Below are 27,629 nucleotides of genomic sequence, written 5' to 3' on the forward strand. Positions count from 1 at the left end.
ACACCAGCTGTTTCACAGAGAAAATATTGTTTTAACCTTCACGTTTATCTGTCATTCAAGTTTGACTGAAATAAATCCATTGAAATAAATAAATTACGACACAAAACCTCCTAAAGCAAACTGGTTCAAATCAAAGTTCGTCCCGTTCACCTTCCTCCTAAGGCATCTCAGCACCAGCACCGCCACCTTGTTGGTAGAGTTTGGCGATAATCGGTTGCACTATATCTTCAGCTTCTTTCTTTACTCGTTTGAATTCTGACGCCTCGTTATCTTGATTTTCTTCTAGCCACTTTATTTTCTCTTCGACCACCTAAAAGAGCGATTTCATTAGCTACAGACAAAACTATTTGATGCTAGAGATGGACAATACTTAAAAGTACCATTAAAACTAATCTTTGAAACCTTTAAATCTTTCAATTTTTAATCTTCTGATGTTTCCAAAATGTAATTTGGTAGATGGACAGAGTTGAAACTCACGTGTTTATAACCTTAGGAAAAATAAGTCTTCTGGTTCTCGATGTAGACAATATAAATTGACGGATACTGAAAACATCAAGACCTTTTGAAAGTATTGATACGAAAAAAAAAGCATACAAGAAACCAGATATCTAAACACATTTTTGCATTGAATTTAATTCTGTAAAGAAGTTTGTAGAAAAGGAGAAATGACCATAAAAACTGTTTATTTTATTACTGAATTCAAAGCCCTTCAGAAAAAAAAAATGAATGACAATGAAAAAAAGTACTTATAAATAATATTATGGAATTTCTTACTAAAAATCTAACCTTTCTACACTAGAGACTTGCAAAACGCACCTCCCCCCACCCTCTTTATATTTTGTTTTAATGAGACGTATAAACAATAAATATATAAATACAATAGAAAGAGAGATTAATGGGAGTCAGCAAATAAATGACGACTCAAAGGGAAATAAAATAGTAAAATTATAGATAGAAAAATGTTCATAAAGATAGTAGAATTTAAGACAGCAAAAGGGAAATGAAGATGGTAAAATATAACAATAAAATGAATAGGGCAAATAACAAAAACTAGAAGGCATAACGAAGATAAATGATGACGATTAACAAATCAGGTGGCAAAAATACAAGTCTATTACGAACATCACGTGACGTCTCTATTTTCAAATGGTAGTGAAAACCAACCAGGTCACTCATGTTACCAATTTACAATTCCAAAGCCTAATAAACCAGGGTTATTTAGTAGTTTTTGAATTTCCATGACTTTCTTTATTGATTTGAGCCTAGCCTATGAAAGGTAAAATAATTCAGAGAACAAATCGAAATAATTCTCTCGGGGCCAATGGATGGAGGTATTTAAAATTGCTGGAGGAGAATAAAATATATTCACGAAAATATGAACTCGAGTTCATATAATACCAAAGTTCGGTAAGATGGTTCAAAAATGGAGACAAAACAATCTATGCAATAATATGGCGAAGAAGAATGAATAATAGAAAGACGTTACTCTGTCATTCATACTACCCCCACCCCCCAGTTACAAATTGGTTTGCCAAACTCTGTGTAATAGCACAAGAAAGGGAAATAAGTGTAGTGTAAATAATGGTGTTAAATAAGTCTTAAACCCTGGTGAATAATAGTGCCCCACAAATCTAAAGTTTGTCAGCAAAACATGTCTAAAATATATAAAATTATTATTAAAATTATAAAATGGCGAAAAAAGATGGTCCAAAAGACCAAAGAGGTGTTATCACTCTGCGTCAGATGTAACATCACTATAACTATCTTCATCTGAGGCTCCCATGTTATTGTTTATGTCAGAATTAATCCAATCATACAAATTAACCAGAGCACACCAGGTACACATAATTACTAGACACGCGATCACGATGCCAAATTTTATCCACTCTGCTTTTGTTATTGGCATCTATCTCTGTAAATAAGTGTAGTGTAAATAATGGTGTGAAATAAGTCTTAAACACTGGTGAATAATAGTGCTTCACAAATCTAAATTTTGTAAGCAAAACATGTCTTTGATTTCTGCGTTGTCTAACACTGTTCAGGTGAACATTAAGCGTGGGCATGATCAGCTTTAATTAGCAAAACCTCTGTATTTGACAACATTGAAAAAACAGTTCTGTAACATGTCATTGGATTGCTGGCGTTTGTTGATAGGTTTCAGATATCTTAAGCATCTTACAAAATATATTAAAATTATCAATATTATGTAAATTTTCAGTTGGCCCCTTCTAGAGCTCCCCAATTTCCTATATTTGTGATTTTCTCCGTAGCTTGTAGTGCTAGTACCTCTTCAAATAGTGACATTTCTTTCAGATACATCTTACTGTACTTGCTCAAAACTTGTTTGTTACAGGAAATTTGAGCATCTGTCTGCTGTTTCGAAATTCTCCAATTTAACAGGAAATAATGACTAATAATAATATTGACTAAGTTCTTCCCAAGCCCCTGAATCAATGGTGACAAATTGAATGAAATATTAGTCCAATTCTTCATAATTTAAGGTCACATTTCTAAGGTGATTAGATATGTGACCTGAGTGTGAGCTGAAGCAATGAAGTTCAGACTACTTATAACTAAAAACATACCGATAGGTTTAGGCTTAAAAAGAAAGATCACTAAAATACCATCAACCTCCCAACAATAGTTTATTAAACCCTGTGCTTAGAAAAGAAATGAGGAAACTGGCAAGAATCTTTGAAGTAACAAGGACAGTGAAATGAATTCCAATTGCTCAAATTGGTTAAGCAGCAACTCACACAACCTTACAATAGACCTTAAAAAGTTGAAAAATCGGCATGCAAATTTTTAATGGAAAAGACCTCCATATGCGATTTATTGGTAGTTGCATGAGCAAAAAAAGCTGAGGAAATAATCAGCAAAAAAAAGCATCTGCACCAAATCCAAAATAAGCACCAAACAGATTAAGGAGGTGTAGTTGTTTTGGAGTCAAAACGTTATAGATGTTTGAATTTTTAGGAAGAAAAGCATTGTGAAATTTAATTGGCTCAAGTGACAACACTGACGAAAATATGGTACTGCCCACAAGTCTCCAATTTTGAAACGACCAAGAAAAACAAAATAGAAAACCCCGATTTTCGATCAAATAAATCCAAGATGAGCCATAAGGAAGGGGGAGGGGGGTTAGAACATTTTTATTTTGATGTCCTCGGCACTCCTAAGGTATTTTGATACCACAAATAGAATGGGCCACATTTTCTTTGATGTTCAAATTTCCAAATTTTGCTATCACCATAAATTTCCCATAATTTGTAGAGAACTTTATAATTTGGATTTATCTCTTCAACTTTGGATTGTTTTTTAGGGGAAAGGGGATAACCACAAACAAAATGTCCCAGGGGGAAGGGGGTCGATACAGGCTCAGGGTTTATGAAAACAAATTTACGAGTCAAAGAAATATTTTGAAGAGGGGAGGAGTCGAGTTTCCAGAATTTGTGTTTACCTCTTCGATTTTAGATTTATCCTCATCTGACAACTTGGCTCCAAGTTTATCCTTGTCACCAATCTGATTCTTCAATGAGTAAAGATAGGATTCAAGTTCATTGCGAGATTCAACCTTTTCTTTAAGTGATTTGTCTTCATCGGCAAAACGTTCGGCGTCCTTGATCATACGCTCAATATCTTCAGGGGTAAGACGGTTCTGATCGTTTGTTATCGTGATCTTTTCCTTATTCCCAGTTCCCTTATCCTCAGCCGAAACCTACAAAATAAAACATACGTAAACTGGATCGCCCCGGTAACTGCAGAAGTTCTAAATCAAAGGCTTTTATACACATTTTAAATTAAGACTTTGCGGTTCTTAATTATTCAAAAGACACTCAAAAATTTTTATCTGCAAGATCTGACAAAAACCGGTTAAACTGTCTGTATTCGGAGACAATTAGCTTAGGCTCAGTGGAAAAACTACGTTGTAGGTACATTTTAATTAAATATTTAATATATAGAGTTGGTATTTTCTTAGGTTAGGTATTTAATATAATGCATTCTGGGTGGCAGACTTCCCATAATTTTGTTAATAAAGTATTGTATTTTCATCATATTTTGATATATTTTATCAGAGTTAGCCTAATTTCACTTCTCGGGTGTGTCCTGTATAATTAAAAGTACCGACTTTGCAATCCAAAAAGGCGTCTGATGTCTCAGTTGCGACGACGCTAGCTGAAGATACGTGATATGAAGCACAGCCACGACCGAAGAAAAGAGGCGAAGCACTTTCAGGAAAATAAATTCAGTTTTCGGATGGTTTTGACACTACAGTAACGCCCCTTTGGCAGCAGCGAATCAAAAAGTGTCTAGTAATCCGAAATACATCCTTTTTCACAATGAATAAATTGAAAAGTAAATCTTAAGTTTCTAGACTGTCATTGACGGCCATCCGTTTGAAAAAGGAAAATAGCCCCAAAAAAGTCACGAATTATGAAATGAAAGGCTCAATATGAAAAGCTAATTTTTTCAACACTTTGAAAGGAAGTATGAGGTGTCTGAGAGTATGAGAAACGGTATTTCCAATGGGAATACCAAGATAAACGATTTGGTCAGACTAGTAGATCCTAGAATTCCAATTTACAGTTTCATGAGGAAGTGTACCTTTCCGATTAGATAGCGCGACTTCGGACTTTGCAGCGTGAAATTCCAGACCAAATTTAAATATTCTGCTTGCAGTTTTTGGAAAGTTCCAGAAATTTTGTCCGAAGTTCGACTAATGTTAAAAATGTCATCAGCAAAGTGACTAGGGAGATATTGAGGCCAGAAAACGCAAGGTATTAACAAGATAAATAAACAATTTACTGATTCCTCATTAGATGCTTTCACGTTTCACGTTACGTGACGTTTTGCGTTAAAAATCATCCCCAATCTGCAAAATCACTGCCGTTTCCGTCAAGTGCAGTACGTGGGAACTAAAGGCAATAAAAGTCGAGCCAAGTTTGAAATGACCATCGTCACTGAATTTGGGACCAGAGAGCATATTTATCAACTTCGATTAAACCTGGTGCTTAAAATAATTGGTGCCATTTTAGTGCCATATGGCAATTTCAGACGGCGCAATTTATAACAACACGTAGATTTGTGAAATAGCTTTTGAATGAGCCATTAAGCATCTATCTCTATAATGTTCTGGTAGCCCGCTAGGCCTGTTGAAAAAAGGAGACAGATCAATGCTACCCATGCAAAAGTGATTTTCCTTGTTGCTACAAGCAGAATATTTAAAATCTGGTCTGGAATTTCACGCTGCAAAGTCCGAAGTCGTGCTTTCTAATCGGAAAGGTACACTTCCTCATGAAATTGTACTTTTAGAAAAAAGATAATTAGAAAATTTACTGATTCCTCATTGGATGCTTTCAAAAATATTTAGAATTAGTATTTAAGTAAAATAAAAAACCTGAAAAAAGCAAATGTGTGTGTCTGTGACTACCACCTTTATCAAAGTCGATGGAATAATTAATTCGCATAAACTGTCAATCCATAAAGGGAACAAAAAAGTTTCAACAAATACAAAATGCGAGTTTTGTGCTTGATTACACAGCTCTTGTCGTTAAATTTAAATGAATTTGGGTATTAGTCATGTCCCATAAAGCCAAATTGTGCTAGTGGCATCATATCATACAACAAAACTTATCGAAACAACAAACAAAGAATACAATTTCTTTCCGTTTTGGAAAGGTAATAGATTCTTATGAATCAAGTACAAGATTAAAAACCTTTACTAACCTACTGAAGGAAGATTCTTTAAGTTAGGATCTAACCTTACTCGAAGCTAACTAAATCACAACTAGGGTTATTGAAAAATGCTTAATTGCTCAAACCAAAAGTGTTGGTTGCTTTTAACCTAAATGGAACCAACTAAGGGTATTTGTTAACTAATATGAATGACTAAGAGATAATCAAATAATTACCTATAACATAATACAGAAAAAAATGGTTTATTTGAACCTAAGAATAGGGCTAAAATGATCATTAGCTCTTAAGAAAATACGGCAACCAGTAGAATTCTTTCAAATCAAGGCAAGTCTTAGAGTCCTTATTTAAAAGGACCTTATTTAAAACACACAAAAATCTAAAAAAAACATAAAAAAATATGTTTATATCCATTTTTGGTACGTTTTTACGAGTCAGACAAACATTTCAGGGGGAGGGGTTTCAAACCCCCTAACTCCCCCTGGATACGGCCTTGCCTTACAATTTATATTAATCGTTTGAATCCCCGATTCTAATTTGTAAAAATGACAACTTTCGTCTGCCAGATAAAACATAAACTATTGCTCATTTCCAACTAAGGAAATAGAAATCCCAGTTTATCAAAATGCTGATCTTCTTTTGTCTCCCAAGTAAACTCATTTATTTCCCACCACCCAGAGGCCTTTCAATTTCCCAAGCACTCATTTTTACCACAAGGAAAAAATTGCTATTTTCTCTAGCCACAAGGGTGTTCATCTTCATTTTTTTTTTTTCAAAATTCAATTCCCTAGACTTGGAGGGAAAAATCAGAAATAATAAAACCTACAAAATGAATTCGTTGGCTTTTTTTTAATGTAATACCTACATTTTATTTAAGTCATAATAAGACAGTAAAACCAGTCATTTGATCAAATACCTGGGGTTTTTATCAAAACCCAACTGATGACGAAATACTAAATGTAATGACTCGATATTTATAGCAACCTATATGAAGACGAATATTACAAACTCCCCTACTGAAGCAAAACCTAATTAAATTAAAACACGAACACTAGGAAAAATAAAAGTACAATTACAGTTTTCACAGAAGAAGCTGAAAGATTTTCATACATTTTGTTGTTATAATTGGTTTCATTTTGTTCAAATTAAATAATTAAAATTGAACAGTTAATTACTGACAATTGGAAAGTAAATACAGTAGGTCATATTAATCCAATAAAAAAGTGTATAATTTATATGGAACAAATTGACCCGTAACGGCATAAATCCTAGAAAAATTGCCGCTAAACGTCGTAGTCGGTTCAAAAGCGTTGAGACTCGGCAACCAAGTCAGAATATCACTGGAAAACAAGATACAAATAGAACAATTTGAAATATAATTAATGCTAAAATAACGAAGGATGCACTATCTCAACTATCTCAACAATGGGCTTCATTTTCATTAAATGAATAGTAGTGCTTAAAGTCAAATTGATAATTAAATACAAGTATATTTATAGCAAGCGGATAGTGTCTTTTCTTTTATCCATTTTTTATTATTATTCATATTTATCTCCATCTATTTAACATCTATATATTTGTATTATTACCCTTTTTATATATATTTTAGCCTTTTTTCTAATATGTGTCTAAAAATACAAAAAAGAAATTAGCTGCCACAAATAAAGAATGCAACAATTGCAACCACAAAACAAACATGTTTTATCAACCTCGGTTGATACCTAGGTAAGTTACCAAGGTACCTAGGTTAGGTTAGGTTACCAAGGTACCTAGGTTAGGTTACGTATTTAATATATGCTTTGCTTTACCCCCCACCCCACCCCCCTAATGTGCAAATATATAGCCCAAATTTGTTTCTAAACTATTGTATTTTCATCATATTTCGTTTTATTTCATTAGAATTAACCAAACTTGATTTCTTGCGTGGGTTCTGGCTAATAGACAAGTACCCAACAGATTTAAAGCTAGATGTAACAGTAAAATATAGCAGTAGTAATTCAAGTCAGTAATTTCCTTGTCAGGTTCAGAAAACTAAACAAGTTGCCCAGAGAGAATCCTAAAAAAAGAACAATACTTACTTGTAAGATTCCATTAGCATCAATTTCAAAAGTGACTTCAATCTGAGGGACACCACGTGGTGCTGGAGGGATGCCTGTCAGGTCAAATTTTCCCAAAAGATGATTGTCCTTGGTCATTGGACGTTCACCCTCAAATACCTGGATGGTGACTGTGTTTTGATTATCAGCAGCTGTTGAGAATATCTGCGACTTCTTCGTTGGGATGACTGTGTTCCTAGGAATCAATTTGGTCATCACTCCACCCACAGTTTCGATGCCCATGGTCAAGGGATTCACGTCAAGAAGGATGATATCCCCAGTCTCCTGTTCACCACTCAGAACTCCAGCCTGGACTGCAGCGCCATATGCTACTGCTTCGTCGGGATTAATGCCTCGACTGGGTTCTTTGCCATTGAAAAACTCTGGAACAAGAATGTGAAATAAGTTGAAGGGTCCTTGTAGACAATGGACAAAAAATACAGGCAAAGAAACAAAACTATTTCTCGTAAAAATAAAAATAACATTTCTCCGCATCATATAGAATTTCACATTAAATCATTCTTTGTTTTTTCACCGGTGTGGTCTCATATATGTATACACTTATGATTAGACAGATCACATATGGGTTTTCTTAACTATCTTACCGATTCTACAGTCGATGCATAAACATATTTTACGAACTACATTTTTATGATAAATAGATGAATATTTAACTTTGCCTTTTCCTATTTCTTCCTTAAAATCAGAAAATCTTTTTAGCGATTTTCGATAAGTATTGATTCAGTAGCGAGTACTTATCATTCAGGGAAGAGGGAAGAAGGCATATTTCTTAATAAAATAAGAAAAGTTGCCTATTCCTATTAAATAACCTAAATTTAATATCATTCTTGAATAAAATGTAGAAAGAGAGGAATGACCCTTTCATAGGCAGCGCAATAGCGCTGTCTAAGTAAAGAAAGATGTTGGCACAACGTATTATTGACTTCTTTAGACCAGGGTTCTTCGTATCGAAGGAGTTGCCGTAGAAACTTCGAAAAGGGCCCATTCGATTGGAAATTGGAATGGCTAGTGCCCTTTTTAACAGTCGGAAGTGATTGGAAGGCAGCTGACACCCCTTCCAGGCTAACTATTTCCCGAAACACATCCAATCAAAATTTTGAGATAGCCATTTTGTTCAGCGTAGTTGATTTGCACATAGAAATTATATTTTTGAGGAGGACACTCCCCCACAGCCCTTAGGGTAAGGGTTGTAAGTTACGCCCTGGGGGCATATAAGGTTTTTTTATAGAAAGCGTTGTATAGAAAGAATAAAACAAGAAAAGTTTGTTTATTTCTATTTAATTAACTAAATTTAACATCATTCTTGTAGAAAGAGAGGAATGACCCTTTCTTAATAAAAGCACGACGTCTCTTGTGGTCACAGCTTAAAATATATAAATTCTATAAAAAATATATAAAAAATATATTTCCTTTCAATGGATGAAAGGAAAAATCCAAGCAAATTGGAAGGACACTTTCTTAACAAAAGATGCCTTCTGAATTTTCTATAAATGCTAGTTGCTACTTTGAATTAGCTATAATGACAGTTGTTTCTAAACTAAAGAATTATTTTCTATAAATTTCTATAATTTTCTATAAATGCTAGTTGCTACTTTGAATTAGCTATAATGACAGTTGTTTCTAAACTAAAAGATTATTTTCTATAAATTTCTATAATTTTCTATAAATGCTAGTTGCTACTTTGAATTAGCTATAATGACAGTTGTTTCTAAACTAAAAAATTATTAATATTAAAAATTGACTCTGGAGTTCACTGAAAGCAAATATCAAACATTCTACCACAGAATAAGAAAGTAAAGTTTGCCTTATAAGGATTAAAACCTAGGAAGTAAGACCTTATATTGCATACGAATTTTGGTATTTCTTTATTCCACGATACTTTAAAATATAACAATAATTAAATAACCATACAATAATACCATATAAACGTATAATAAATTTGTAATAGATAATACATTAGAATCCTTAAGACAAGATCAAAAATGTAGACACAAAAAAGTCTTCAAGATAAATATAAGAAATACATTAGCAAAATAAATAAATTTTCACCTTTAACGAGTTGCTGTATCTTGGGAATTCTAGTGGACCCTCCAACCAGGACAATTTCATCAATTTCAGTCTTTTTCATTTCGGCATCCTCCATTACCCTTTGAACTGGCTTCAAGGTGGATCTAAACAGGTCAATATTCAACTCTTCAAATTTGGCTCGGGTCAAGGTTTCAGCAAAATCGTCACCTTCGAAGAATGAGTCAATTTCGATTCTAACCTGAAAGAAAACGAAAGTTTATAAACATATCTCATCATTCATAGTTAATGGCTTTTAATTTTAAGTATACAAATTCTATAGCTTGCCATTTTCAGAAAATTGATGTGGCAGTGAATTCAGAAACTAAACTCTAGCTTGCACTTTAACCAGGATATTGTCAACCCTATGCTGCAATCTACTCTGAAAATCAACGATATCCCTTTAGTCTCAAAGTGAACCACACACTTCGCTTATTTATAATTCTCTCAGGAAAACCATTTAGCAAAATATCTTAAGTCTTATAATAATGCTGTATTATGAAGAAATATGGCAACTGAAATTTTTAAGTCACAAGTTAGGAACAGACCAAATAGAATGGGTAACTTGTAAAAGAGTGGAAACCGGCACTAGTGTCGAAGAAAATTTCACCAGTCCCATCTAGCACTTGCCGTTTTTAACCGTAATCAATGGGCAAAATTAGTGCAGTAATAAGTGTCTGATCTCAGTTTCAAAAAAAACAAAACATAACTGCAAAGTTAAAAAAAAGGTCACGAAACGTCAAATGCTAGGTGACATTAGCGATATTTTTTTTAAATTAGCGTCAGTTCCAACTTTAAGTTGTCCACTCTTTTGTTTAGACCTCAACACGATAAGGTCAGTTTCGTAATCAAGGAGGCACACTTGTGCCTCTATAAAGAGGCGACCCACCACAATGTTAAGCGATTTCCGGTCCTAGCGGTCGCAGAGAGACAGCTGTGATCACAGTTTGTAGCCCAAGTTCAAATTAAGACATGTGAAAAATTTCACCCCCCCCTTCAACGTTATCTTCATGGGCAATAGTGGGCTGGACGGTTCAACCCTCTGACCTCAGCCCCTCGGTAAAAGTGTCTGAGGGGGTTGTCATTTATAGGTTAAGTTTTTCTAGGGCCCGGGAGCTTATCCTCGAAATTTCAGCTCAATCCGATCACTCCTTCCAAAAACCAGATGTAGCCTCAAAGTTCATTTTTTTTTTATTAGCCACGCCTGCAGGCCACAGTTGGCAACGGATCCAGGTGAATGAGGCGAAATTCGACCTGTTAGGGCCTTATGATATTTTCAGACTGAAAAAATTATCCCCCGAATTTACATTTACGAAAAACCTCGTTTTCCTATAAGAGCCCATGTTATATTTTCCCACCACAGCCCCCCTTTAACGTTGTCTGATCGGGCTGAAATTTAGAGGATAAGCTTTCCTTCATTGCCATCATTAAAAGGTCAATAAACAAATGCTCGTGCAGATCTGGCACTTCTGACTCACACACTATAGCTAACAGTTTCATAGCTTGACTGTAACGGTCAAAGTTCATTTCTTTTTCAATTATACTTGCAAAGTCTTTTCTTTTACTGGTCAACGCCTGTAATATTTCAGAAGCATCATGGTTTTCAAGTATTTTTAACTCTCCATACGTAAATCTTCTATTGGGGTTTATTTCTACAACTTCATTTATTGCTTCTGGAAAGTCACGACGTCTGTCGATGGTTGATTGTGCACCACGTACTGCTCCTCTTGAAGGCAAGGACAAACTTTGGTAAGAATATGCCGTCAACATTTGCTTGCATTTGAAGATTTGCCAGTGATTGCTCACTGTGTGAAACACCAAGTTGAGAAAAATTGGGTTAGTGGGTTGGGGGGAATTCACCCCCACCACCACCCTTAGAAGTTTTCCTCTTCCTAGATTTTGAAAAAATGCTTGTTTTTGGAACATTTTTAAAAAATATGCCATTTTGGTATTTCCTTTAAAAACAACAAAATTATCCCCCCCCCTACATTTTTGTGAATTGGTCAGTGCTTTAAGGAAAAAGGAATGTAGACAAAAACACTCAATTATAAAGACTAAGTTATCACAGTACCTAACGTAACGTTATTTTTTTTTTAAGAATTCAGTGACTTAATAAATATACCCTAGAAGATAAATAAATCTACCCTACATTGTGTGATGATGGCAAAAAACGAACAGAAATTATTCCGTATATGAAAGGGGCTGTGCCCTCCTCAACGCCTCGCTCTTTACGCTAAAGTTTGACTTTTCTTACAACTCTTTTTTTTAAACAATAAAAACTTTAGCGTAAAGAGCGAGGCGTTGAGGAGGGCACAGCCCTTTCATATACGGAATAATTTCTGTTCGTTTTAAGTTTTAATGTCGCTCCTTACTTTCAGTTAAAAAAAATTTTTTTATTTAAAGGCTGCGAAAGCGGGGGGTTTGGGGGGGCGGCAGCCCCCCAACTGTACCTCCTAATCCCTCTACGTTTTAAGGTTCGAACTTTTGACTCAGCCTCTTTAACTCTTTAGAAAACGTAGTTTTTTTTCAAATAATATAATATATATAAGAACTATTCTGAATCAGACACACTTGCGGCAGGTCTTTCTTAAATTAATTATTCTAATCTAAAGGGTGACACCGGTGGCCTTTCCGATTTGATCTGCGCTCTCAACCCATAATTTTTTGACTTGAAGCGGCAAAGTTATCAATACTAATATGAGCAAAATACAACATAATCAAGAACACTAATATAATCAAATATGTATAATATATAATAAAGCAAATATATAATAGAAAATATATCATGAAATATATATAATATAATCAAAATATTAACTGATCTCTAAAGTTATGACTGAAAATAAAATAAATATCAGAATTTAGTTTTACTGAACATGACTGAATTAAAAGCATTTAAATAAATTTAAGAATGTAAATCTAATTATTGGAAGCCATACTTAAACTTTTTGTTTGACTTTGTTGAAATTAATTTTGATAAATCAATTAAACACCATTTAAATTAAAAGATAATCCTATGATTCCAGAAAAAATATTCAAATTATAGATCCAACTATCAAGGTTCAAGCAAAAAAAAAAAAAAAAAAAAAAAACTCGAAATGGTAGAAAAATGGAATAATCTTACACCCTTACAGCCCTCAACGGACAACCAAAACAACCTTCTTTCAACAATAACATTGGCTACTAGATTATCAAAATGACAGCAAAAGCTTTTCTTATGCAACATCTGGACAATGCTTAACTGCCTCCCCACCCCCACCCCCAAAAATGCCCTAAAGCGAAGTTTATCGATCAAATTCAATAAATGTTAAGGCTATTGCAAAAAATAGTTATTACGATGAAACGTCTTAAATTTCAACTTCTTTGGAAACACATTTAGGATCTTTTCGTTAAGAGTAACTTTTCTAACAGTGGTAAATAGAAACTGGTTACTGAGACACTCTCAACAGAGATAGTAACAATTTATGGTGTGTACAACTCCAACCCTAATTACTTGGAGGAAATGCGATTTGACTATGGATGGCCAATATACCCCATTTATCTTTTCCATAGTGGCTTTAGAACCCACACGGTTGTCAAAATTGATCGACCAGTTATACTGCTCAGACTTGAATGGTAATTATTCCCTAACAAATTAATATGAAGCATAATAAAATTAAGTAAATTCATCGATTTTAAGCAAAATCGATTTTAAGCATGCGATTTTAAGCAATCTCGTCCAAGCAATTCATGCTGGAGAGCAAAAAAAAATCACTTTAAAAAAAATAAGAAAAAGTAATAAGAAATAAGATAAAAGTAATAATAATAAGAAAAAGTAAAATAATAAAAAAGCAATAGGAAAAGTTAAAAGAAAAAAGTAATAATAATTACAAAAAAAACTTGATCTATAAAAAGTAATAGTAGCCTAAAGGTAAAACAAAAAGGAATAAAAAATTACTTGATGAGCAGAAGACAAGGCGCGCTTAGCCTTTTCAACCTCACGTCGTAGTTTTTGGACAGCACGGTTGTCTTTACGGACATCCTTTCCTTTCTTCTTCTTATACAATTTAATAAAATGCTCCATGATCCTTTGATCGAAATCTTCACCGCCCAAATGAGTGTCTCCATTCGTAGAAACCACCTCGAATACACCATTGTCGATTGTTAGCAATGAGACGTCAAAAGTGCCACCACCCAGGTCAAACACCAGAATGTTCTTTTCTCCTTCCTTTTTATCAAGGCCATAAGCAATGGCAGCGGCAGTTGGTTCATTGATAATACGCATGACCGTCAGGCCAGCAATAACACCTGGAAAATAGGGCCAGCAAATAAATGCATCTTATTTTAAGTTTTCACACATGTTTTTTTTTGTAAATTAAGCAAAGCCAAAACGACCAAACCATGTCAACATGTCAAATTTTAGTGATATTTCATGTTGGTATATTACAATGGCATCAAAATGTCAATCGAAAAAATACCAAAAACTGCTTGGAAAATAAATGTCAGTCGATAATTGCACTCTATATTAAATATATATCTTTATATATATTAAATATAAATATATATATATATTAGATGTAAATAATATTAAATGTTAAATAAATATATATTAAATATAAATAATACATCCTTAACAAAAACAATTGTTTTCGATTTTTTTTCAACACAGATCTGAAACAGAAGTGAACCAACTTTGCATCTAGGTGAAGACCTTATTTTTTCCAGTGGGAAAACTAAGTTGCCACAAAAGAAATTCGACCTATGTTGTGTCATCGAATTTTAGTGCAACTTGTCGCCAAATCTTTTTATTCTAATTAAGGAGTCTTAGTTATGCTATATTACATTAATTATTTTATTACATTATAATTATTTGCAGTTAAAAAAGTTTTCCTTTTTATGTATGAATTTATATTATAAGTTTTCACTACTTTTTTATATTTTTGTAGGTTGCTTGTAACAGCCTGATCTTACTTTGTGTAATATCCCCTGGGAGGAAACAACGCCGATATTAATGACACTGACAAGTTGCATTGACAATTTAGGGGGGGGGTTGACCCCCTCCTCCCAAAACAATGTTTGTCCAACTCGTAAAAAACGTAACAAAAATGAATAAAAACAGATTTTGATGCGTTTCTACAGTTTTTTTTTGTAACACCCCCCCCCCAAAAAATCCTTTTATACCCCCCCTCCGAAAATTGTGGATACGACCCTGACCGGCATTATCAATTACATAAAGTGATATTTAGCACAACACAAACTGCTCACGAGAAGATTATATTCCATAAAAAAAAAGAAAAAAAAAGATTCTAGTATATTTGAGAACAGTCCGACTAATAAACTAGCGTTAGCCTAACTAATACTACATGATGAAGAATATGCACACGAGGAAGTCCCAAATGAATTTTTGACATAATAATCTATAATTTCCCTCTTTCAATAAGTGCCTGAGAAAATGGGCACATTAAGTGCCCAATGAGCATGCCTGAGAAAAATAGTTGGAAAATTGCATTGTTATTGCAATAATAAATGTACTACTTTTGAAGCATAATATTAATAATTAATTAATATCAATAATAAGTAATATAAATAAAGAAATTATTAATAGTATTAAATGAGAATATATTTATTTAAAGAGTAACTCAAAAGCCCTGAAGGGACAAATTCAAATTTTGGGGTCAATAAACAAAAACAGGACACTAACTTTAAAAAAAAAAAAAAATATTACCAATACAATTAAATACACAGTTAATTACACATTAGTAATAAGTATGTAATCAATCATAAGATAACCATTTGTAATAATCTTATGGGTACAATTCATACCCAACCTGTAAGCACGTGAGACAGGAAGAGGGAAAATTTTACAGTCAAGAATCATCAAAGTAGACTTGTTATGAGGATAGCTAACATGCATTTCTGGGTCCAAAGCCTATTGTCCATTTCCCACTTATAGGAGAGGATCAATTATGTTTGAAATAAGTGAAGAAATACGCAGATCTTAAAATTCTGTGAAAAAAAGGGAACAAACTTCCCACTGATATCTACCAGTAAACGGTTACCTATTCTTTTTTCAACTCCTCCAATAGTTTTATATTCCAACATTCATGACACATACTATTTAATTTGTGAAACTTTATACTTAAAACTTATGAGGAGGCCCAACACAAAGTCCTGAGGCTATTACAAGCCTATTGCTTATTTACACTTAGGAGAGAACATAAATCAAGCTTAAAGGGAGAAATATATTAATCTTATGAGGAAAAATCAGAAATAAAAGTGACAAACCAGGGCCTGGTTGCAAGGTCATTGAAAGTGCCTATCTATGGCAAAAAAGCAAAAATCTTACCTGCATCTTTAGTGGCCTGTCTCTGAGCATCATTAAAGTAGGCGGGTACAGTTACCACAGCATGTGTCACTTTTTTCTCCAAATACGCCTCCGCAACTTCCTTCATTTTACCAAGAACCATGGCGGATATTTCTTCAGGCGTGAAAACTTTAGTGCCTTGCTTCGTTTCCACTTGGATATGGGGCTTGCTACTCTTCTCAATCACCTAACAAAGTCAAATCATAAAGTTAGCAGTTTTTTTATACCAGGATGCTCATACCAAGTGCATGACAAGCGAAAGCTTTCCACGCTGTGGTGATTAATTCAATGGGATTTATTGTTGATCCTGCCGAAAATCTTACAGCTCGAAAGGTATACAAAAGAACTTAGCGTTTAACTTTTGTGAAGACTGGGAGAAAATAGTTTACTCCTTTCCCCTAAACACAAAATTTGAAGTCTTTAACCCCCCCCCCCCCATAAAAAAGAGAGTAAGTTTCAACTCGATTCCCTAACTGCGAGGCAAAAGAAATTGTACTCTGATGACTGGAAACTAACAGGATCCTGAATGTAAAAGTAATCTAAAGGAATATTGGCTTCGGCTACGTAATTTCACAGCCTCACATGATTGATTAGGTATTCAAGACTAGGGTGCATCAATCTTGTAAGATAAATAGGGTGCATCAATCTTGTAATAAAACTTCAAAAATCTCTGAAACGTTTTTTCTTTGTTAACCTAAAAAGGAACCTTTAGATTGTGAGCCCCAAAAAATCATAATAGTAGAATCATTAGATTATCGTATCATTCATATGCTATAATGCCAAAAATATTTCTTTATGCTACTACAAAAGAAAATTAATAAATTACCCAAATGGAATTTCAGACAACTTGTAATTACTTAAGGAGAAAATATTTGCCTGAATATTCAAAATTTCATATTAATATAACTATGAATAAGATTATACTAAAAAAAGAAAAAAAACTGCAAGGACATTAAAATTTGCCGATTGACCATAAGGCACGCCTGGCTTAGATGATTTTCAAAAACATTAAAACAATATCACCTATATAATCTCCTATTAATATGCAGAGCAATATCTTTGAAACTGGATCAGATATGATGTGCTTTGCATATAGTTTCAATCAAGAACATTCGCCTTTTCGCGAATGTTTAGTGTACACAATTTGCTTGAGGAATCAAACCATCTATCTAATTGATATCCCAATTAAAAAAAGAAGAAAAAGAAATCTTGTAAAATAGCCCTTTTAGTTGACATAAAGCACATTAAAACAAGGTCTAAGTCTAAATAATCAACAGGCTAATTTAACTAACACTCCCAATTGAAATATTAAACTGCACTAACATAAATAATTTAACTAATAATCTATTTAATTAACTGCCTGACTTTTCAAAAAGAGAAGAATCCGTAAAATAACATTTTTCTAGTTGACATACAAGACATTAAAACAAGGCCTAAGTCCTTCAGCCTGAATATAAACAATCCAATTAACAAACCCAATTAAAACAATTCTTTCCCCTGTAAAGTGACTGTTTTTAGTTGAAACAACACACCAAAAAAGGACTTGAACCCAAATAATCAATAGGTAAGCTAAATAACTGCCCCCCTTTTATCTAAATGAAAATGTGGTAACATAAATAAATTTTCGCAGGTTGTTCAGAGTTCATGGAGAAAGCCTATATTTGGTAATGCCCTTAAAGACAATGAAATTGTTAATAAAAATTACAGGGGAAGATTTGAAGGAAGTCTTAAAAAAATAATAAAACTACTTTAAAACAATCGCAAATACTTACTTATGAATGACTTATTAATTAGTTACTATTAATTACTAAATAATTATTTGTCCAAAGTCTTAAAACATCAAATTTATCAAATTAAAAACAACACTTACTTTGAATGGGAAAAGCTTAATATCACTTTGGACAGTTTTTTCACTCCATTCACGGCCAATCAGACGTTTCGCATCAAAAACGGTGTTCTCGGGATTCGTGGTCAATTGATTCTTAGCAGCATCGCCAATTAAGCGCTCACCATCTGCTGTGAAGGCAACATAAGATGGAGTGATTCGGTTACCTTGGTCATTTGGAATAATTTCAACACGACCATTTTTGAAGACACCCACACTAGAAAATATAAAGGCATGAGCATGAAAAGAAAATATACTTTTGTGTCACTCAAAATCACTGAACAGAGCTGTTCCTTTGGAACTTCAAGTACAATCAAGGTATTGATTGGTAGATAAGTATAATTTTTTTTGTAAAAAGTGTTTGAAAAGAAATATCTATCTATGAGAACAACAGCAAAAAATTAACCCTTATACAAATATGTTTATATACATTTTATAAAATGTGTTTCTTTTATATTTTCTGACACCAACAGTGAGTAATATAAGAACTTAAGCATGAGAATAAGTTCTCACATTTTACAAAATATGGTTAGTCTTTTATAAGAGACCAACAATTTATATTAGATTTTTTTTTCACAAATGAGCCTTTGGTTCCTGACACCATTGCTGAAAAATGTATAAACTAGAGCATGAAAAATAATGTATTTTACAAGTATATTGTAAAAAATGGAAATAGTTCATAAAATATATCATAATCTTTCATAAAGCACAAAAAAATCAGCTTTGTTTCGTTTTTTTCTTCAAAATGTGCCTATTATGTTAAGATTAACAATATAGATCAAATTTATTTTGTTTTTTGACAAGTGCACCTTTTTTATGTTTTCTGACACCACCTGTGAACAAAATAAACAAATCAAGCATGAGAATAAATTTCCATATTTTACAAAATATGTTCTAGTCTTCTATAACACTAACAATTTAGACTAATTCTTTTTTAACAAGTATACCTTTTTCTGTTTTCTGACACCATTGATGAAAAATATATAACCTAGAGGATGAAAAATGAAGCATCCGTTTGCAGAATATGTTCTAATCTGTTTAATTAGACTGGTCTTCTCCTTTTACAAATGAGAGCCTTTTATTTTTTCTGCAACCAACATTGAAAGATGTGTGATCTAAAGCACGAAAGAAAATATCCCATATTTTAGAAAATATGTTCTAGTTTTTTGTAAAATAATAACAATTTAATCTAGGTTTCTTAGATTTTTATAGTTCCATATGTCTATAGATGACTGGGCAAACCATTCTAAATGCAGACTGTTACAAATTTTTAGATCTGAATTAAATAAAAATTGAAAAGAATAAAAATTCGAGACATGAGGAAGGGGACCATTAATCAAAGCTGACATGAAATCTAGATATATCATTGAAACTGATCTCTGGTTTTGGAAGACAAATAGATTTTAAAGGATACACATGATTAAAGGTGAATAGGGCACACATTTCCAAACAAAACTAAACCAAAATAAGAAAAAAGAAGAAGAAAGAAGTACAATGGTCAGTACTGCTACTACAATCCAACAAGAGCATTAGGACATGTATCAAATTTGAGATTAAATAATATTTCCTGAATTAATGTATCCATGTGCAATCAGGGTTCCATAGTCTTATTCCCTTTTTCTATCACCCTCATACCAATTCAAATGACAAAAATCCTTCTTGGTACCAATAGTTTTTGTTTTCGTTGTTTATAAGTGTTGCTCATGGTATGTAAACAAAAGGCAGGTTGAGACAAATAATAAAGGCAGGCAGAGCAAAAAATAACATAAAATAAAATTAAGGAATAATATAAACAAGTGATAATAATAATATATAATAAAGAATAACAATAATAATGGTATATAAGAAAATCATACCATGAGTAGGTTGTTCCAAGATCAATGCCTATGACAGTTCCTATATCTTTATCCTTTTTGTCATCTTTTGCAAAAGCCACAGCCAATAGGCTGAGAAGCACCAAAATTTTCATTGCTTATATAACCACTTCACAAGAGTCTATATGCTGAAAAGAAAACAAATAATCACAGAGCTATCAAAATACTCTATCAATGGAAAAAGAGATACAAAAAAACTGTTTAAAGAAAAGGATTAGAGAATTGAAGCATTTCTAAGCCATACTGACCTGAAATTGTTGTTTTTATGAAATTATTTCCAAAAGCATAAATTCAAATTTAGCGCCATAGATTAGAAAGTTGTAGCCACTGTCATAAAATACTAAAAATTGGGTGTGAATATTTAAAAGTGTTCAAGTACCAAAGACATCAAAATGTACACATTTTTACCCCCTGACTCCATCTTTAATCTATTCATACCTGAAAACCGCAATTTTCTTTGGTTGTTATACAATTATTAATATTTTATGTTGTGTAAACCCTCTCCATTGTTGCCACCCTTGAATCATGAAAGAGGCAAGTAGAAACTTTTCTTGTTTACAAACATGCCCAATCAACATCTGCAACACCTATTTTATCTTCAGCTGATTGTTGATTAATTAAACAATCAATAGGATGATATTCCCATTAAGTTTAGTTGGGCTATTCAACAAACATAGGCTAATGGGAAGACGTAAAAATTGAGTAATAAAAGACATTTTTAAAACAGAACAAAATAAGAAATCAATTTACAGGTCAATAGTCAACTAAAGGGATAAATATAACAGAATAATATAGCTTAACTGGTCTTTCAGAGAAGATGTTTGTGTAAGCAAGTAATAATTTGAAGCTTTAATCTTGAATAATGCTAATTCAGAATTTGTCTTACTAAAGTAATCAGAACAGCTACACTTCTAGAGCTCCATGATAATATAATCATTTCAATCATTTAAACATCAATCAAGATTTTATTGAAAGTCGTACCATCAGATTCAGCATATTAGAGAACTCTACTGTAGAGGTTTCAAGCTCCTATTTACAAAAATATGGAATTCTGCATTTTTTGTCAGAATAAAGATCACAGATGCGTATTTATTTGTTTTCCCCCGGGGTAATCATATCGAACTATTGATCAGGAGAGGGCTCATTTGATCGAAAATCAAAAGTTCTAGCCCATTTTTATCAAACAGTTTGTGGTAACCAACTATAAGTAAGGAGCAATCCTGCTCAATAGCAACCAAAACTCTAAAAAACGGAATTTTGACACAAATAGATACATCAAAAGAATGGAATTTTTATGCTGGTTTTAAATATACGAGTTTCATCAAGGTTAATCATGCCCATCAAAAGTTACGAGCCTGAGAAAATTTGCCTTTATTTTCAAAAAAAGGGAAAACACCCCCTAAAAGTCATGGAATTAATGAAAATCACACCATCAGATTCAGTTTATCAGAGAACCCTACTGTAGAGGTTTCAAGGTCCTATCTGCAAAAAATGTGGAATTTTGTGTTTTTTGCCAGAAGAAAAATCATGGATGGGTGTTTATTTTTTTCTTTTCCCCAGGGGTGATTGTATTGCCCCAGTGGTCCTATAATGTCGCGAGAGGGCACATTCGAACAGAAATTAAAAGTTCTAGTACCTTTTGAAACAGGATTATGTAATCAATAAATAAAAGTTCAAATAGGGATAAAATCCTTTTAATAGACAGTGTTTTTTATAACAGTGATAGAAATTCACAAAAATACCAGATATTTCGGTCACATATACAGTGACCATCATCAGTAGTCGACGGTCACTGATGACGGTCACTGTATATGTGACCGAAATATCTGGTATTTTTGTGAATTTCTATCACTGTTATAAAAAACACTGTCTATTAAAAGGATTTTATCCCTATTTGAACTTTTATTTATCGTCATGGAAAGGCAGTGTGGTCTCCGAAATTATCTAGATTATGTAATCATATTTAAAGTCAACATATTAAAGATTTCATCCTACAGGGAATCAAACCCCAGTCACCCGCATGACAAACAGGTATGCTTCCCATTGTTGTTTTAAAATTAGTTTTTATATTAAAAGAACAAACTGTTGCCCTTAGTAACTGATAAATTTTCTTGTGAAGGTGGTGAAGAATGAACTCTAGCCTATGCTAATTAATTTACTTTTGAAAAGAGGGAATTACAGTAGAAACCTACATGGTAGTATAAGTAACCTACAAGTTCTACAAAAGGTCCACCAAGATTTGAATTTGCAGGATTCCAAGTCCTAAATGCAACCCCCTGCACCATGAATTGTTCATATGAAATTCAATACTGGATGAATATCATTCATGATTGGGTAAAATTGTTTTTGTTTTTTTTTTTGCTTTTTAACCAGCCTTTTGAAACTTGAACTTGTCTTGGATGAATATCATTCATGATTAGATAATAAGAAAATACCACTAGAGAAAAGTCCAAGTTGTGAACAGAAAAGGCAGAGGTCTACATCTGAAGAAGAAATTCTTCACCCCAAAGAAAATAAGAAAAATATCTACCAGTTAGAACAAGAGCATATGAAATCTGATCTCAGGATTCAAAGTCCTAAGTGTAAACCATTGGACCAAGTGGAAAGGGTGTCAAAAGAAAAAGATCTACCAGTAGAAGGTCAAGGAACCCAGTTATGAGATACAAGGAGAATTATAGTCACATTTTTTTTTTTTGCTTTTTCACCAGACTTTTGAAACTTGAAACTCGTCTTGGATAAATATCATTCATGATTGTTTAAATTGATTTTTTTTTTCAAAGATCTACCAGTTGAGAACAAGAGCATATGAACTCTGATTGCAGGATTTAAAGTCCTAAGTGCAAACTATTGCACCATGAATCAAGAACTACAGTTAAACCCATGGATATAAAGCTAATGTACTGACCTATGAAAGAAACAGTTACAGGCCCAGAAACCCAGTTATGAGACACAAAGAGAACTACAGTCAAAGCTGTGGATGTGAAGCTAATTTACCAGTCTATGAAAGAAACCATTACAGGAGCAGATCATGATCAGTCTACAGGGGCTAAGAAGCCATGCTGTTTTTCTTTTGCTTTCATTTGTTCTTTTGTTGAATTTTTGTGTTATTGCAGTCATTTTTTTCTATGTTGTGACCAAAAAGATTGGAGGGCAGCTAACTCAATGTCTGCCAAGCACAAAACTACCTATCTGCATATGGAATTATTTTTCATCAAAAATTTAGTTATAGGTTTTTAATACGTTTTTTAAATATATATGTATGTGTAAGTTTCCCCTTAACCAATTTAAAGAATCAGATTTTATTTTTTGTGTCCTTGGTACTTTGAAAACACTATGGCTTTGAATTTTCATTAAAAAAATAGTTGTAAAATAAATACAATTTATTTTATTTGATAGTAGGTATTTTGAACATACCATATAAAAAAAAACTTTCATCCATTATTTTTATTTTACATTGCTTTTCTTCAAAACAAAAATATAGTTGAACACAGTGTTTGCTCTGGGCTAAAAAAATGCTCCTATCTTTGGAATAATGTATTTATTTATTAGTACCAAAATATGGTAAGCTCTAACAAGCTTGTTGCACTAAGCAATTATAAGAAAGTCTATGACAATGTTGACAACATAACATAAACATACAGTAACTGAAACATACAGTAAACATACACTCTGAAAACACAATAACTGAAATATACAGTAGCATACCAAACTAACTGAAAACATACTGGTCACAAACCAGCTAATACAAAAGTAAAAATATTCTCAAAACAGATTGTGATAAGACCTAGAATAGAAATTTGTAGAGGCTAAACTATTTTTGAAAGACTGGACTGTGGTACTTGGAACTATTTCTGATGGAAGTGAGTTCAAATTCTTTCACACTCTGCTAAGACAAAGAGTTTTGACCTAATCTTTTCTGTGAACATGGTGGGTAAATATTGTGTTGGTGTTGATGGGTACTACTGTATTCTGTAAAAGTGAGTTGGGGTGGTATTATCAATGTTCCTAACAATGCAGAATGTATTTATAAGGTCAACTCTTATCATGTCAGAACTGAAGACTAGGCAACAGTAGTCTCTGCAGTCTCTGGTGGTAAGGTAGATATCTCAGGTAAGGTATGAATTTGGTGGCCCTATGTTGCACTATCTCTCTTATTAAGGGGATACCATACTGATGAGCAATACTCAAGTATTGGATGTACAGTGGATACATAAAGTGAAATCAATGAATGAAGATTAGACTTAGAAAATGTATGCTTTAGATGTAGTAATTGATAATTTGCCTTATGGGTGATATCCAATACATGTTTATCAAACTTGAGACGAGTGAATTCAATGATAATCACTCATTCATTATTTTAGTACCCAAGTTTAGTAAGGAAACCTTGCAACAAAATTAGTTTAAATTCAACCACTCAGTTTATTTTGGTTATAAGCTAGGCTAACATTTATAAGTAACATAGAAATCAGATAACAAAAAAAGAATGGAACTAGATTTACAAACAAAGTAAGCACAATTTAAATAAAGCCTAGGACTTGGGGGGGGGGGGGGAACAAGAAGGAGCTAGGGCAGAGATCCTTATGTTTAGAAAAGTGGTTGAATGGTAGCCTATTATTCTTTCTATTCTATCTGATTTCTGTGCTACCAGAGATTAATCTCTTTTCATTGGCATTAATTATGAAAATGTAATTCCTATTGTTTCTGCATGATTCTAAGCCTTGTCAAGTTTTTTTCATAAATTTAAAAAAATGACCAATTTAACACAAAACTTGTAAAAGGTCATCAGGGGTGGAGGCCAGTACTATATCTTAGTCAAATAGCCTAGGCATCACCTTTATAACATCCAAGATGAATCTTATTAATGGAAAAATATGTTATAGGCTATCTGAAGCAATCAGAGGAGAGGGTACATTGTCAGAAAAGTTGAAATAAGGAGGAAATACAGAATCTAATGGTAGGCCTACTACTTTTTGAGGTTTTCTCCAGAACCACTAGGAAAAGACCAAGAGGTAACATAGACCTAGTAAGACAGTTAGGTTAAGTTCTACCAAATCATATTATTGAGTTAGGAAGAAAGTGAATACACCATTTGATGCCTTTTTTTATGCTGATTACAAATATAATAATCATTTCTATTGGAAATGAATTTCAGCCCCCCCCCCTATATATACCTAACCCGGAATTGGCATATAATCACAAACAGTAAAATTCTACTTTTGGCTATTTTTGGAAGGGGTTAGGTTAGGAAAATGAAACTTTCAGGGATGGGTCTACAGGCTAAAGTATATCCTGACAGATGTTTTGAAGTACCTACCTTCACTCCTTCTCCCTCTAGAGGGTCTCTGACCTTTAAAAACCTATGTGTTATGAAAGTGAAACCTTGCAAAATAGATCTCCTACTTAACGGAAGTAGAACAAAATTGTTTTTAGCTTCACAACTTTGCTCAGTCCCAATTTATAAGGTTTTAAAGATATATGAATGTATTTCCTAAATTTTGAAAATAAAACATTGATATGACTTAAAATTCTGCTCAAATAACAGAAATTGCATTTTCAGAACTAAAAGCCAGAGGAAAAGAAACTGATAACTGAAAATTAAGGTAAAATGTTGTTTTGTTAAAATTTCAATAGGTCTAGACCTGTCATATAGGCAAATTTCAGGACCCTCTAGAGGGAGAAGGAGTGGAGGTAGGTACTCCAAAATACCTTCCCAGGACATTCTTTGGCCTGTAGACCCATGCCTGAAAGTTTCATTTTCCTAACCCAAACCCCTTCCAAGATAGGCTAAAGTAGAATTTTACCATATATAGGCCTACTAATTATAATCTAACTCACCAAACCAACCAGGAACTTTAGTGTGAATTGGTGTTTGAAATAACAAATAGTCTCTCCTCCAATAAAGTTCTTTATTCTAGTACAACAGTTTTGGGAATGATCTGGAAGGAAGAAATCTTCCTAAAACTATTCATGAATTTTCGTGTTGAATTCTGATTGGTTTATTTCGTTTAAACGTGTCCTTTTCAACTAGCTCCAAGTATGTATATTATTGCCATCTAGATTATTTTTTATAAAAGATAGTCCTATATGCACATTTTCGATTTTTTAAAATTAATTTTTCCATTAAAATTATCGTATTTCAGATAATACGATTAAGATTTTATTCCCTCTAATTTGCTTCAATATTAATGACAATGAGTGAAGAGTAACGTACGCATTTTTGAATGAAATATTTTTAAAATATTCTTATATCACACATTTCATATTTCATCTTCTTCCTTTAAGTCCTTTAAGGCAAATGTTTGCGCAAAATAGTGATTTCCTTAATTGCCATGTAAATTTGGTAATTTTAATTCATTGCCACGGATACTTGTAGAAGACAATTAAATTTTTTTCTTCAATCCAAGCCCTAGGATCTGTGCAAACACAAATACCAACTAGTCTAAAACGGTGTTCGACTAAAGATCCTAAGTTGCTATTAAAGTTCTACTTACAAATAAGGTATAATGAGATGGTGTTGCATTAGACTATTTCAAGAAGTGTAAAACTGGAAATTTTGTTGGATTTTTGAATGCTTAGAGGCAAAATGGTAATTCAACAAATCTAGAGCTGTAACGAAATAAAGTAAAGATATAAGAATAAAAACTAAAGAAACGAGAAAATTCCCGTTTCAAAGGGCCGAAATCCAGGTTCAACCTTCTTTCTTCAAGTTTTATGTGAACTTGGCTAAACAAAACCAACATGTGGCGATTATTGAATGTGTCTGAAGATTATGGATATGATTTTTGGATTAGGGAAAGTACCAAGCGATTTTTGAAAAGCTCTAAAAAGTGAATGTGTTAATTATAGAGGCATTAGCTTGGTTTCTCTAGGAAACAAATTACTAAGTATGATGATGTTCTTAGACTTATCAATGCTTTAAATAAAGTTATAGAAGACTTGCGTGCAGGGGCGTATCCAGGATTTTTTTTAGGGGGGGGGGGCAAAAGAGGTTGATCCGATAAACTTGCATTATGAACAAGTTTAGTTAACGAAAAATTTAGTTAATTAAGTAAATTACACTACTTTAGACTACGCTTGGGGGGCACGTGCCCCCTCGCCCCTCCTGAATTCTCCACTGCTTACGTGGTTTTCGAAAGGGGAAAGGATGCGTTGACAAAATTTTCATTCTTAGTTTTATAGATTAGGATTAGGCGTTTAATTCAGCAGAAAGAACAGCTTTAGTGAAGGTCCTATTATTCGGTGATATACCATATAAATACAATAAATTAATTAGTACCATGTACAACAGTAACTTGTGCCTATTGTATGTCAAATCTTAATAAGCTTCAATTTGTTCTGTTTCATACAAAAAATTATCGGTGTGTTTAATTATCCGGATAAATTATAAATCTTCCCATTAGGTGTCATTGTAGCACCGTCTGTGTTTAAGGCCTATAAGCCTTCAATATGCTATTGTAGGGGGATGGGCAAATGTATTATTCAAATACCTAGGGGACGGATTAGTCATTTTCTTCAATTTTTTCAATGAATATACCAAAAACGTATTTTTAATGATAATATCCCTAAAGGGTATTTTATAAAATTTAGGTGTGGTGCAAGATCTATTGGGATATGTTCCTCTTATCCCCTCCCAATTGACGTAACTGTACCTT

At 33.1% G+C, this 27,629-nt stretch overlaps 1 protein-coding gene across 2 annotated transcripts; it reads right to left on the reverse strand.

Annotated features, from left to right (window-relative positions):
- Nucleotides 1-28: 28 nt before the first annotated feature.
- On the reverse strand, nucleotides 29-25,971 carry LOC148943212 (endoplasmic reticulum chaperone BiP). Of its 2 annotated transcripts, none has more exons than XM_089101611.1 (9): nucleotides 25,813-25,971; nucleotides 19,960-20,105; nucleotides 18,089-18,320; nucleotides 16,201-16,405; nucleotides 13,813-14,162; nucleotides 9,861-10,077; nucleotides 7,773-8,173; nucleotides 3,461-3,718; nucleotides 29-310 (listed from the first exon to the last, which is right to left on the reverse strand). In XM_089101611.1, the coding sequence occupies exons 2-9, from the start codon at nucleotides 20,070-20,072 to the stop codon at nucleotides 158-160; spliced, it is 1,929 nt and encodes a 642-aa protein (XP_088957737.1). In that variant the 5' UTR covers nucleotides 20,073-20,105; nucleotides 25,813-25,971; the 3' UTR covers nucleotides 29-157. The 2 variants fall into 2 exon arrangements, with proteins under 2 accessions (XP_088957737.1, XP_088957738.1); XM_089101612.1 differs by lacking the exon at nucleotides 25,813-25,971 and adding an exon at nucleotides 24,810-24,828.
- Between the last annotated feature and the right edge of the window lie 1,658 nt (nucleotides 25,972-27,629).

This window comes from Artemia sp. Qi Xiang Cuo, chromosome 15 (genome assembly GCF_049724085.1).
Source record: "Artemia sp. Qi Xiang Cuo chromosome 15, ASM4972408v1, whole genome shotgun sequence".
Classification (NCBI taxonomy): domain Eukaryota; kingdom Metazoa; phylum Arthropoda; class Branchiopoda; order Anostraca; family Artemiidae; genus Artemia; species Artemia sp. Qi Xiang Cuo.

Excerpts from the sequence above, each read along its gene's own strand:
- LOC148943212 (XM_089101611.1), bottom strand. The coding sequence starts at position 20,072 with ATGAAAATTTTGGTGCTTCTCAGCCTATTGGCTGTGGCTTTTGCAAAA. Across the intron at positions 10,078-13,812 it reads CCTTGTCTTCTGCTCATCAA|GTTAGAATCGAAATTGACTC; the intron begins GTAATTTTTTAT and ends GTTTTCTTTCAG. Across the intron at positions 3,719-7,772 it reads ATGCTAATGGAATCTTACAA|GTTTCGGCTGAGGATAAGGG; the intron begins GTAAGTATTGTT and ends TTTATTTTGTAG.